Source organism: Amblyomma maculatum, chromosome 1 (assembly GCF_055883805.1).
Source record: "Amblyomma maculatum isolate TAMU_Amacu chromosome 1, ASM5588380v1, whole genome shotgun sequence".
In the NCBI taxonomy this organism is placed as follows: domain Eukaryota; kingdom Metazoa; phylum Arthropoda; class Arachnida; order Ixodida; family Ixodidae; genus Amblyomma; species Amblyomma maculatum.
Genome location: NC_139344.1, coordinates 375849053 through 375863563, shown reverse-complemented (window position 1 = coordinate 375863563; position 14511 = coordinate 375849053). Strand labels below are relative to the sequence as shown.

General features: G+C 46.0%; 1 protein-coding gene across 1 annotated transcript in view; it reads right to left on the bottom strand.

Annotated features, from left to right (window-relative positions):
* The window catches only part of LOC146208285 (suppressor of lurcher protein 1-like), a 165855-nt gene that overhangs the window by 23517 nt on the left and 127827 nt on the right, over positions 1-14511 (bottom strand). Inside the window, exons 3-4 of the mRNA XM_084592496.1 lie at positions 9337-9530; positions 6311-6349 (exon numbers count right to left, since the gene is read on the bottom strand). Of these exons, the coding sequence (XP_084448622.1) occupies positions 6311-6349; positions 9337-9530 (233 nt within the window). The remainder of the gene's footprint in view (positions 1-6310; positions 6350-9336; positions 9531-14511) is intronic.

Genomic DNA, 14511 nt, shown 5'->3' with positions numbered 1-14511 from the left:
TCCCGTTATCGAGAGTAAGCATGTAATGGTTACGGGCTGTTTGCAAAGTTGCCACCTTCGTGAGCGACCACATAATCATGGCGCTCTCGGAAGGGGAAAGAAGCCTTCTGCTGCTGCGTGCAATTCGCAAAGTTAACGCATTCCGCTAGGCGCTTCCTACCCCTGCTTACACCAGATTCCATTGCTGTCACGCGCGGAGAGTGGGCAAGCATGTGAAACTTTGGTGTGCCCCGCCTAAATGTGGAAGTCAATAGTGAGTTGACCGTGGTAAAATTAGGTTGGGTACCAATATTGGTCTAAGAAGAAGTCAAATTTTGGGGGTACGGTGAGCCTGATTTTAGGGGCGGTGCAGCAAAATTTTGAAAGCTCTACTGAGTTGGTCGTACTCAAATTAGATTTGAAATCAATTTTGGTCAAATTAGGACGAAGTAAAATTTCGGAGGCCCAGAGGTCCAAATTTAAGGGTGGCCCATCTAAATTTAGAAGTCACCATTCAACTGGCTGTGGTAAAATTAGATGAAAACCAATTTATTTAAGCTAGGACGAAGTGAAAGTTCTGCGGTCCAGAGGGTGAAACTGTGGGGGTGCGGACAGACACATTCTGAGACATGCCGGTCCAGTATGAGGGCTTAGAGAACGGACAACTCGTCTCGTCAATCCTCGTACGGTGCCCAGATGATAACGGTTCGATGGCTGGATGTTGGCTCTAGGTTTTGGCTCGAGGTCAACTCAAGGTCATTGACAGCGGAAGTTCAAAGCATTCTTAATAAAATGTGACAGACGATTTAGCGCGATTAGATCAAAAGCGAATAAGGTGCGTTAGTACTTCGGTTTCATTTAAGTTTTAGTTCTCATGCACTCATCAGCACACAGTCGTACCTACCATCATATAGAAGATTACCGTGCATACCTATAAAAACCCTTTTTAACCAAGAGTGCAAACAGGCCAGTGCTGTCTAGCTGATTGCGGATCCAAATGTACCGGTAGATACCATTGCCTCGTCAAAACTATTAGCCAAGTTGGCTAGCGAATTTCTTCCTTCGCACTTGGCAACATCTGTTGCTCCGATGCTTCGGCACCAGATATCACAGTTTTTCTCTAGCGAGGCCCTTAGTGCTGAAGCCCTAATATATACGTTCATAAAGAGACAGACGGACGGACGGGTTCAGAACGAATCAGATCAGATCGGTCGGATGAGTTCGGATCGGATAGACTAAACAGATGAATGAGACAGGACGGAACGGAATGGAGGGATGGAAATAATTCGGCGTGGTCTGATAGGTGCGCCATTCCAATTTTTTTTGTTCATTGGAAACTGCGGTGTATACCTCAACGGCCTAGACAACCGAATTAAGAAGTCTCCAGACAAGAGCGAGGGAAGAAAGGCAATATAACTTTAGTTACAACGAAAGGAGTGCAACCAAAAAAGAAAAAAAAAAAAGAACCTGAAGAGCATTTTTCTTGTCCCCTTTTTTCGTCACTGAAAGTCGTTCATGCAAAAAAGATCTCCGCCTTGCTGTAAAAGAAAGTGGCAGCTATTTACGGAATAAACGGGCTTATCTACGAACAATGGCGAGCAGCTTTTGCAGTCTAAAGCCCGTACGCCATTCTGGCTTTACTTAGAGTGCGCCGCTATGCACATAATGCACTTTACCGGAGCTTCAAATGGCGGCTAAACACGTTGAAATTTTCTTCCTCGCGCATATATAAATGCGTTTAGATAAACACGAAGAGACAACAGTTTGTAGCCAAGGCCACATGGGAGGGAGGCTTACTTCCTGTCTGTAAAACGATGCATCGTTGGAGACATGGCGGACCGACGCTAATTAAAGAAATGGGCAGGAATCTTGGCGGCTTCTCGCGTGCAAAGAAGCTTCGTGATAGGGCCAGTGGAGCAGGCCAATTAATCGTGATATTTATCTTATGCTACCAATGACATACGGTGTAAAATTAAGACCCGGGCACAGCCTAGAGCAATGTGGCTGTTTTTTGAAACGCTCCTCAGATTTTTTCCCCTTATTTCTTTGCAGCTTTGCGGATAGGCACGGGAGGTAAGAGGAGACGCGCGATTCTTGAAGAGTCGCCAGGGGAACGTTGGGAAAAAAAGATGGGGAGAGGGGAGGCATGCGAAAGAGTTCTTCTCCCTCGGCCTCGTTTTCGGCGAGTTGACAGCAGGGATGCAGCGTGCCATAGGGAGTTCCTTTCCCCCTGACTAAAGCCTTTTTCTGGGACGAGGCACAAACTTTGTGCGAAAGCACGCTCTCGTTCGCTTGGTTGGACGCCACTGCCGCCGGGCGCTAAATCTTTGGCCTCTCGAGGATTGCGCGCCGAAGGAGTGGTGAAGAGGCCTTCGCTCTAAAGTGGGCCTGCTCGGCTCCAAAGCTGGGGCGGCCAGCTTTTGCGCCAACTAGGTGGAAGCACAGAGCGAAGGAAAGAAACAGAAGAGAAAGAGGAGCGGATCGAGCGCTGCAAACAAGAGTCGGTCTTTTACGAATGCGTGAAGAGTCCTTTAAGAGCGATCCCAGCGGGAAGGAGAGCCAAGACAAGACAAGGATGCTTCTTTCTTTATTAGATCGCGTTTATTTGCGTTTCTTTTTGAAAAAGAAGGAACGGATCCTCATTGTCAACAGGAGCGGCAAATTTTGCACACGTGGCATCGACATTTCGAGTGGTTCACAAGAGCGGATTTAGGTGAAGAGCGAGCGAGAGAGCGAGAGAGAGAGAGAGAGAGGAAGACAAACGAAGCATGCATGCTTTCACTAAAAGAAGTGTTCGAAAATTGAGGATAACGGGTCTCTAATAAGCATTATTGCAGTTTCTTTCTTTCTTTCTTTCTTTCTTTCTTTCTTTCTTTCTTTCTTTCTTTCTTTCTTTCTTTCTTTCTTTCTTTCTTTCTTTCTTTCTTTCTTTCTTTCTTTCTTTCTTTCTTTCTTTCGCAGATGTTTCTCGTATCTTTCTGCCTTCTCTATTCGTTCTTAAAGCGCTCCAGACGCAGTTTGTTGGCCCGGAAAATATTGCCGCGGAGGGCCATTTGCTAGCCCGAAGAACGGCCTGTCTGGAGGCCACTGCTGGAACTGCCATCATAATATGCCCTCCCTCTCTTTTTCCCCAAAGTTCTAACGCTAGAACACGTCTCGAGAAAAGCGAGCAAGTTGTGAGAGATTCTGCAGCCAACCTCGTCCCGATGAGGGAACATCGGGACGGCGGCAAGCAGCCCTGGGATTTCATTGCACAAAAGGGAACGCGACGAAGAACGAAGAAGAGTGAACGAGACGCGAGACGATGCTCAGCCACTTTGAGGGCGTCTCGCCTGTTCTCGCGAGAACGCTGCGAGCCGCCGCCACTGCTTCTCGCAGCAGCCCACCCTATACATGTGTGCGCATTTGCTCGTCGGAAGTCGCCCTAGATTTCACTTTGAGCGGCACCCGTCACAAATTTTGCCCTCTTCAGTTCACTCCATCGCTTCTTCTCACTTATTTGTCTCGTTTGAAGTCGTTTCCTTTTTATCGCGAACAGATCGTGAGCGTTCGCTCATTGTAGAGACCCGCGAAATGGGCTTGAGAGGGTGATCATTCTGGGCCGTTTCCACCACACTACACTGGAGTGAAACAAAAGCAAATAAAAAACTGTTTACGAGATCTTCTACGCAGTTAAGCTGTCGTGGCCTAAATTCGAGGGAAATGCATACATGATGACTACATGCAAAGGGAGCCAATAGCCACTGACAAGGGACTTGTTGGCTCTCTTTGTATGTAACTTATAACGAGCGCCTAATTATCCTCATGTTTGTTTGCTGATTAGCCCTAAGAAGGCTTTGAGTCTGGCAGCCCTCATGCCATAGGTACCTTGAGAGGGTTATCACACAGCTCTCATCCTCTTCGTTAGATCACATTTTACGTGACGCTCACGGTAACATCGAACGTTCCACGACCGCCGCCATGGACAAGAGGGACGCTGGCGAGCATGCTCAAGGTTAAGTAACATGCAACATAAGCGCCAAAAGAAGTAGAATTTTGAACAATTGCTGCTATAGCTGCGTCGGTAGAGCGCGGGATGCGTAATTCGGAGGTTGTGGGCTTGGATACCGCCTGTGGCATGTGGTTGTTTTTCTTTTTCTTCTGACTTTTAATCATTTATCTCTATGATTTTAATAGTATCTCACAATGAGAAGCACCAAAACATCCCCATGATTTCGTTGGTGTTAGTGACTGTTGGCTCACTTTGTATATATCTCATTACGACCTCATCAGTTTATCTGAATTCTTTAGTTGTTGACTGTACGAGTGGGCCTGAAGACGGAGTAAAAGCAAAGCTTGACAACAAGCACAAAACAGCATGGACTAACAATGTGTGCAGTTATTAACTGTACATTCTAAGTAAAGACCGCTGGGTGTGTCCCTATTTAGGAAATTTAAACCTAACAGCTAGTTCTTGTTCTCATTCTTTTAGCTCTTCCTGCTTTTACATTTTTGTTTTTATTGAGACCGCTAACCAACCCAAACGCAATAACTGCTTCTGTGCCTTCCTCTCAGCAACTATGTTGATGTTCGAAACGAAAACGACTTTACGAAGCAGTTTGTAGTACTCGTAACGTACTCGTAAAATATTGGGACTCTGGACTTTTAAGTTATGTTGACAAGCTCTTTACGCAATATTTACCTCGAGTGTGCCATTCGCAACTAGAGCAAGAAATACACGAGCGAAGCTCGCGCGCTAGACCATGGTAGCCACCTCACTAAATAAATATAATAGCAGCATCTCAGTCGCAGTTGCCGAAATGGTTCTCGCCCTTCCCAAAAAGAAAAAAAAAAAAAAAAGAACTCGCACCACGTCTTTAATACAGTTCACAAGAAGTGGCTACGCTTAGGAAGTCGTGCTATTCGAGTGCACAGCTTGCAAACCCACGCATGTTCTTAAAAAAAACAAACCAACAACAAAATGAACAATTGGTGTTCTGAGTTTCGCGTGGTGTTCATTCATTCCGAAAGAATAAGAATAAACGATGGTAGAAGCTCACAGATGGCGTGCAGGGCAAGTGCAGTGAGCTAGAAGTATGCTTGTGGAAAAGATGTAGTCATTAGTCCAATCTGGTTATAGACGATTTCTCAAAATTACCGGAAGAAAAAAAAAGTGCTACCAATGATTATGCGAGTTTCTCAAAAAGCACTTGATCAATCGTGCTCTGACGATGAAGTGCCCTGGATGTCCTGTTCGCAATTTCCAAAATAACGACGCAGATATTCGCCATTTGTTGCGAATTCGCCCGACGCGGAACCGAGCGGGACGTCCTTCGAATCTACCGCCGAACAACCCGTCCCGATATAATACTTGGGCGCAGGGGCCACATTATCGCTCCCTCCGACTTTTTCGGGTCTGGAAATCTTTTTTCTCATTCATTTAACAGTCTTCCCTTTTTATTTAACTCACTTTATGACCTGAAGCGATAAACAATGCTATCAATAAATGATATTTCGAAAAGGATTGGCTAGATGATGATGATGGTGATAAACAACATCTATTGATACAAAAGTAAGAGGGCAGAGCCGATATGGTCCAATTAGTATCAGCGCCCGCGAAGCTTTCCTCAGTGCACGCTGAAGTGCTAGTTCGGTGTAAGGCCGCTAAAAAAATGCGGCACATTCCTGAGATCGTTACAGTTGAACACACTTTTTTTTTTGCCAATCCTACAGAAGGAAAATGGAAAACTTTACTTTCCCGGCATGCTGCTGGGGGATAAAGCGCAGTGACGTCAGTGGTTTCTCGGCGTGTGTATGAGAAACTGAATGGATATAAAGGCACTGGAGCGCCAGCAAGCAGACACTTCATACTTCACTCGACTGATTGGAGAACGTGGACCCATACGTAACAAGACGATTTTTCCAGAGGTCTTGGATCACGCGTATTATCCACCTGCAGTCCCTCCTTTCCCTAGTTCAATTCCTTCCCACTTTTCTCCCCCTCCTGAGTCTCTTGATCCCTTCAACCACGGTGCACTTTTCCCGTGTTTGTAATACTATAGCCTTGCCCGCGTTTTGATCGCGAGATCTGATGTGCGGATCCTGTTAACGAAGTGATTAGAGAGATTTAGCTTACCGTGATCCGCGATCCGTCACCGTGACCCTCTACCGCGCACAAGCTGATTGGTCCCGACGCGGCAAGTATATGTGCCGACATCAAGTATGTGGCGCCATCTATCGGCATCCAGGGAATCTGGGCATGCTCAGTGGAACGCGCGGTGGCGGATCACGGTAGCGGATCGTGGATCACGGTAAGCTAAATCTCTCTATTAAGTGAGACAAAAGTACTTACCGCCCTGTGGGTCCTGACGACCTGAAGGAATGCCAAAATCTGAAAAGAGAGAGCGAGAACGGGGCGGTAACGACAAGTTAGGGGAAATCATGTAATGCGAATTTTTTCAACACAGGGGCTAGTTAAGCGAAAACTTACCGAACACACTTCTATTAAGGTATAAAAGAATCAGAGCAAAGACGTTTTCTCTGACAATCTAAGACTGAGATCAACCATTGCGTTCATTAAACACTTGATACGATACGCAAGCGTTGGAACGCTCATTATTGCAAAATAAAATAAAATAAATAAACTGCAGAATATTTATGCCACCAAAGAAACATTCTAATGTGCAAGTTTGGGCTTGTGGGTAATGCATGAGACGAAAAAGCTTAGCGCATAACTAGACCAAGACGGGTGCACAGGAGCACTAATTTCAGCATTTTACTGTGAACCAGCGGAGATCGCCGACATATTAACAATGACGAAGCAAGTATAACTATTTCGGAGAGAGCTACATATGACTGTGATGCACAGTTTTTCCGTAAGCTGTCAATCATCTCTGCATCGATAATTTCGCGCGTCAGTTGGCAACTGTTTCTCAAGATGACGGTACTTTCTTGATAGACTAGTGAGCAGGATGATTTCTTGAGATCCTAGTGCGAAATCATCCTGACCCCCCAATTTATTAAAATGTGCCGTTATCTCAAGAAGCATTTGCCAACTCACGCGCGAAATTTCGAGGCAGAGATCATTGATAATTTACGGGAAAATAAAGCCACCTGTGGCTCTTTCTTTGAAAGAATTTTACTTGCGTCTTCACTGACATTGTGCCTGCCAAACCTGCGTGATGTCTGGACACTATTTGCCTGCTTTCTGTGGTACACTGCTTCATACTAAAGTATTGAAAGTTAGCTCTCGTGTGTCCCCTGTTCTTTTTCCGTCCTCGTCTAAGTGTGCGCTAAACTTTTTGATGTTATTACAGTCCTCTCTCGGATGAAGAATCCACTGCCCTTGACGAGTTCAGACCATGTTCAGACCGCCTCCCCTTCACGTTACTTTCCACCAAACCGCCACCCGTTGTTTCCTGCCTTGTCTTTGTCTTCCCTCTCCCCTGAAAGAATGAAATTGGAAATTTTTCTCCAATTTGTCCTCTGAAAACCGCAGCTTCAATGGACGGAAGAACATATTGCTATGTCGATCGTAACAATATTCTTCCAACATGACGGCCGTAATCATAACGCATTAAAGTGTCCAACTTTGACGGCGGCAAGCGAAACCTTGAAAGAGAGCTCCGCCCTTAGCGGATAGGAGGGGTGGGGGAGAAAGATAATGTGGAAGGGTACTGGTGGCGAGAGGAAAACAGTGGTCATCAATCGAAGTTGAAGGAGGGAGAGCGAGTACCGCTTATCACACGACGATTGACGCTGTAGAGCACGCCGCCCGCATGGTCGAATAGGGCGGCTAAGTGAAGTTTGCAGGGCTTTAAACGTGGCCAGACTACAGGGCGCACCCGTCAGCGACAGTGGCTGCTACGTACCGCGAGAATACTAATGCGCTAAGCATACTTGCCGCAGGAATCGCATTGATTTATAGCGATTTTGTTTTTTCTTTTGGTTCTCTCCGAAGTTAGTGAAGACAAGGCTAGCATTCCAAGTGAATGAAAGACAGCATGAAGCAAGAGCTATTAGGAACAAATAGGCCATTTCAGAACTTCTAGCATTAAACGAAGGAACATTAAAATGACTTTGAAGCGGTAGGTTTGTGGGGTTAACGTCCCAAAGCAACTCAGACTATGAGAGACGCCGTAGTGGAGGGCTCCGGAAATTTCAACCACCTGGGGTTCTTTTACGTGCACTGACATCACACAGAACACGGGCGCCTTGCTTTTCGCCTGCATCGAAAAGCGGCCGCCGAGGCCGGGATTCGATCCCTCATCCATGGGAACAGTAGTCGAGCGCCGTAACCACTGCGCCACCCCGGCGGGGAGACGGTACAAGTACAGGATATAGATATAAATGTTAATCGTGCGTTCGTTTACTGCACTTTTTTTTTTTTTTGCATTTTGTCAGTGATCAGTGAGCTATGTGTTACTAGAACTGGTGCTGCGCTGATACAGTCTGTAAAGGATACACGGAGAAAAATTTAAGTGGCCTTGTGTCGACAAATTGCCGCATTCTAGCGGCAAAATCGCAACTTAAGGTCCTCTACAAGCAAGAAAAGGTAGACAAATTCACAGCAAACTGTGTTCTTTATACGACTTTTCAGCTCATCTCTGAGGTCAGGCAAACACTACCATTGACTTCGAAAAGATAACGGGGTTCTTTTCTGTGCATACGTGATGATCAAGTTTCCCTGCGGGAAATCAGGTCGCTGGAAAATTTTGAAATGTGCTTCTCTAAGGAATAAATGCGTCTTTTGCTGGCTGCGAAGCACCAACGTTCTAAGAAAGGGCCCTAGAATTTTCAGAATGAACAAAATGGTACGGAGTTCTCCTCAATGTTCTCCCAATTACAGCGTTCATCAGTTACACGAAAATGTCTGCGGTGGCACCCTAAATCTTGGGCAGCAGCATTTACTATTGTTTTGCACTAAAGCTGAGGAGTCAACTCTCGATACAAAAAGGGTTGGAACAAACAGCTTTCATTAGTCAAGGAGACCTAATGTTCTCACTGCCGAGCAGAACCGAGATGCCACTCTCTCTCTCTCTCACAGCCATTCATCATTCTTGCATACCGTGGTGGCCGCCATTATTGTAAATATTTTAGAAGCTTGCCCCTAGTATGAAGGCAAAATGCACGGTGCGCTGGTTAGGCAATACCGATCTTTTTAAATAATTCTTTTCTAGCCGGTGCCATGATGGCGGCTATTACTATAAAAATGAACATTAGGTCCTCGCATCCTATTTAAAGACCAGGGCACCCATTTGTATACAAAGGTTTCTTTTAATGCTCGTTGAAGCAGCGAGGGTTTAATTTTGTACTTTAATTTTTTGTACAAACATTAGCGTGTGCAAGTGGGCGTGTGGTCAGGAGACGGGCACTCACTGGTGACGAACTGGTAGATGGCCCGGAATCCCTTGACGCTGGGCGGCCTGCTGCCGAAGCTCTGGAAGATGACGGTCATGCGGTGCTCGTTGGACATGATCTGGTTGGGCAGCTGCGAGCCGCAAAAGTTGTCCAGCCGCTCGCGCTGGCCCTTGATGGTGATGAAGCCGATCACCGAGTCAACGTTCTCGCACCTGCGCCCGAGAAAATAGTCCGCTGTAATCACAGGTAGTGCACTCTCCTGGGTGCGCAAGTAGAGCACTACGGCGGCTAAACTTCGTGTCTACACGAGGTAAACGCTGTTCACCTAAGCAAGTGACAATTAAAATGTTCGAACAATTGCATCAGCCTCTCGTAGTGAAGAATAACGCTTCGTCAGCGCCCAGGCAAATCATTGCGAAGAAATTTTGTCTCCCTTTTCTCTCAACCTACCAACACAAGTTGCGGCAACTGCGACAGAAAAGCATCGTCGCCGCAGCACATGCAATTAAAATAAGCTCGACAATGAACTACTGTTTTCTAAAAAAAAAAAAAAAAAAAGAGAACAACAACAAGAAAAACAAAAAGAGAGAAGTGGCCGACGGCTGTGACGCCTCAGAGAACCAATCACTCGCGCACATACGTGGTTCCTTCCATACTGCCCCAAAAGCCCATCAAGCTGGTGAGGAAGCCAACAAAAAAAGAGCGTATCAGAGCGGACAAAACCGACGCTCTTTTGTGCGTTGAGTTCGTGCATTTTTTTTTTTCTGTTCTCAGCGCCGGCATTCACGCTTCGAAAGCCGCGCTGTGAGAAGGGCGTGCCCGTGGGACGCGGTTCCCCGCTCGAGGACTCGCGGGGCATCATATCGTGCTCTCGCGATCTCTCGCGTGCCTCTGCGGGATTGCAGCGACGCTGGTCAGGACGTAATCCGCTTAGCCGCTCTCCCCACTCGTCGTGCTTCTGCGCTAAGCTTGGAGGGTGCGGAAGGGCAAAGGAGGAGCTTGCTCAACTCCGCTCCACCCCTCTCGTCGTCCGCATCTCGCCACCTCTCCGATTGTGCTCTCATCTATCCTTTCTGTCAGATCGCCCAACTATCTGCCCGTTCCCGGTGCCGCTACACCCGAAGCGTGATCTTACGTGCACCGCTTGCTGGCATAAAATCCATTACAGTTTCGCTTTCTCTTTAAACAAAGTGGTCGACGAGGGGGAGCGGAGAAACGAAGTCATATCAGTCGCCTGATTCTGGTGGCTTTTTCCTTTCAGAAAAAGATGGGGCGGGGAGGGGGGGGGGGTTGTATTGCATACATGTAGCACTGCAGCTTGTAAGATACGTCTCATTCTGCAATTATCAATATATGAATGTGGTTACGTGCGTGCGTATGTACGTGCACGAATGAATGAGCGATCCTGTGTAATTATTTTTGCTGTGTGCGCATGCGTGTGGCCCAGAGAGGAACTTTACATTGTGTACGCAAATGGAAAATGATAAAATGGAATTAACGGAAACAGGAGAAGAACAAAATATGGTTTTATGTTGAACGTGTTTCTATTTATGCAATGCGTGCGCGAAAATATGCACGCAACAGTAAAACCTAGAAGTTGATTATATTACGTTTAGCTGTGATGCGATTACATATCGATGGCCCCCGCTTTAGACCGCTTGAAAGGAAGGTGGTAATTGCAAGAGCCAGGAAGGAAAATAGAAGAGAGGGAAAAAGAGGGTGGATGGCTCGCGATCCTCTAGCACGTTTAGCGTGGACGATACTGGGAAAATTTGCACCGAAGCAGCTTAGAAATTTGGTAAAGCCCCGTGTAACAAGCTCAGGTTCACACACTTGTATGTGTATGTGTGCTTTTTCTTCTCAAAGAGCGGATCTTATCCCGTACCACGGCCCCCGGAGCAGAACACTTTTCTTGATATTTACCCTCATTCACCACCTGCTCTGGAGTGGGAGGAAGGAAGGTGAGGGGACGACGGGGCAGGCGTCTATTCATTATCGGGCCCTTCATGCGTGGTATCCCATTTTGCTTACCGCTTTATACGGCTCAGACCTCAACGTGCCGTCGCGGCTAAAAAAGAGATGGAAAGAATACCGAGGAGCGTTGATAAACTTGTCAGCGAAGAGAGTGCTCTAAATGTATTACACTCCCTTCGCGGCGTGCACCGAAGACAACGAACGTTAGTTATACGAGGAGGTTCGAGAACGAAAAAAAAAAAAAAAAAAAACTAATTCGAAGACCGGATGATACTCATTGGCTTTCTGTTGAAAAGGGCGGAACGAAAGTTTCGTTGAAAGGAGTATACTAAAAATATACGAGACAAAGCGAACCAAGAGAGAGAGAGAGAGACAGAGAGAGAGAGAGAGAGAGAGAGAGAGAGAGAGAGAGAGAGAGAGAGAGAGAGAGAGAGAGAGGGGGGGGGGGGGCACACAGTGAGTGGAGAGACTCTGAGAGCGCCCCGTTCTCTGCGAAGAAGCCGGTCGGTCATTACGAAGGCACTGCGTCTGTAAGGAAGTTTCGTTCCTCTGTGTAGAACGGAGACCGACCAGAAAAAGCTTTTTTCTCTAGATAAGCGAGCAGGGCAAGTTATTATTTTCCGAAACGGAGACCTTGCAATAAGGCTTCGAAGACAGTTGAGCGCGCAGAGAACGCGGTTGCAGAAGAGCACAGCAAGTATAGCTGGAGCTAACGCCACGGGAAAAATAAATTAAAATGAACAATATGAGGCGGCGCTGCTATCGTTAGTGCTTCTTGAAAGCCGCAAGTTGCCTACAACGCCGTGAGCAGAGCAGCGGAGGCTGCAGTTTGCAGATTTGGGGGAGCTTCATCGCGCTCTTCGCGCGATCCAGAGGAGGGAAAAAAAAAAAATGGCTAGCACGAGCGCGCTCCTCTCACTTGCGCAACCTACGCCTGTCCCAGCCACGTTTTCAGTGTTGAAACTTCGTAGCCCTGCCTTCCTGCTCCATCTTCTATTTTTCTCTCGTTCTGTCTCCCCCCCCCCCCCCCCCCCCCCACACACACACTACTTTATTTTGGGTAGCATTGTTCCCCATTAACCCGTGTTCTTGCCCGCTTCCTCTTGCCGTCTCAAAACCGGTTCATCTCCGCCATTTGTATGAATTCGCAAAAGCCAAGTCTGTAGAAGACACGCGAGTTTACATAAACGATGCATATATGCGAGCATCGAGAGAAAAACACGAGATCTATCTCGTGGTCGGAACGAATTTTCGTTGAGCCGGTGGTCGTGCAGATAGGGTGCCCTGGGACAAATCCAGTTTTGTAAGAACCGCAGCGCGCCGAATGGTTTTCCGTAGAGCCGATTGGAAATGTTTTTCACTTCGCGCAGGCTTTCAGTCCCACGAGTGCTGTCTTCCATCCGCTCAGAAGAAAAGTTACGTAACCTATCGTTTTACAAAGAAAGGCTGCGCTTCACTTCGGAAAATGGTCTGTACGCCAAGTGAATGCATAGAACGATATTCTGTGATTATAAATTTGAACAGTAGCGGCAAGCGGTACTTCCCGAAATCATTATTTCGTAAGCATTCAGCCAAATTTTAGAAATTTCGTGCTAATGGCTATTTGGGGGTAAATAGGTTTATTCTACGAATTATTTTATAGGGCCGTTGTTTGTCGGCAGATGCGTTACAAATGAAACTCTTGTGAAGCTGTGTTTGACCCGTTGCTATACGTTGATATACGTCAGGTGTGTCCAGCATGATCACAATGATTCGCACCATAATCGCAGGTAAGCGCACAGCAGTACGAGCGATTCCACCATTGATACCCAGTTAGCCCTGCTCTGTTGGCAGCTTCGCCTACACTTTCTCCGCCAATGTCCTGATTTCGGGTTTATCTACCGCCTCTGCTACATTTAGCTTTTCCATTAACACAAAGAATAATATTCGCTTCCCACCGTTAAGGCATAGCCCATGACCATTTTCCCCTCTTCACTGCAGTTGTGGGATGACATATTACTGCCTCCTGTTTATCTCCTATGCTACGCAGCTGTTGTTAAGTCTCTTACAGTTGCCGTTATGACATGCTTTGCTTTAGTTGCTTGCGTTTTCCTCCGTTTAATTTCAAATAGTTTCCTTTGCCTTCAGCTTTCGGCTTCGAAGATGTGCGTGCTACAAATACAAGTGTATACACTGACGTGTGTATATATATATATATATATATATATATATATATATATATATATATATATATATATATAATATATAATCATCATCAGCCTGACTATACCCACTGCAGGGCGAAGGCCTCTGCCATATTTCTCCACTTATCCCGGTTCTGTGCTAGCTGCATCCACTTGACCCCCGTGAACTTATTAACCTCATCCGCCCACCTAACTTTCTGCCGCCCCCTGCTACGCTTTCCTTCTCTTGGAATCCAGTTTGTTACCCTAAACGACCATCGGTTATCCTCTCTTCGCACTACATGTCCTGCCCAAGCCCATTTCTTGTTCTTAATTTCCACTAGAATGTCGGTAACTTGAGTTATTTCTCTGACCCACTCTGCACGCTTCCTATCTCTTAATGTTACCCATATATATATATATATATATATATATATATATATATATATATATATATATATATATATATATATATATATATATATATATATATATATATATATATATATATATATATATATATATATATATATATATATATATATAGGGGAAATGAGGGTACTCGTTATAATACATGAAGGAAAGAAAAGAAGCCAACAGTCGGCGAGGCCAAGGAAAGCGTTGGGGATGGTACTTTGTCTTTTTTTTTTATTGTTTACTTGGATAAGCACGGAAATTAGTAATGTAATCTGTTTAGGGGAAAGATAATTAAACACAAAGTAGAAGAAAAAACAACGTGCCGATGGTACCATCCCCAACGCTTTCCTTGGCCTCGCCGACTGTTGGCTTCTTTCCTTCATATATATATATATATATATATATAGTATTTATACACTAACGTTTGTGAACGCAAGTGTTAATGCAGTCAACGCCTTATACGGACTTCAAGTTTCGTCGCCTCATTTACAAACACGTTCTTTACAAATTTCGAGACCAACAGCGTTGGCGGCCGAAGTATTAAAGCGAGCTGCGCGAAGAATAAGGTTCAGGGACTCGCTCCCCAGAGCGTCTATTGTTACCAGCGCACCCTATCGTCGCCGTCGTCGTCTTCTGCCGC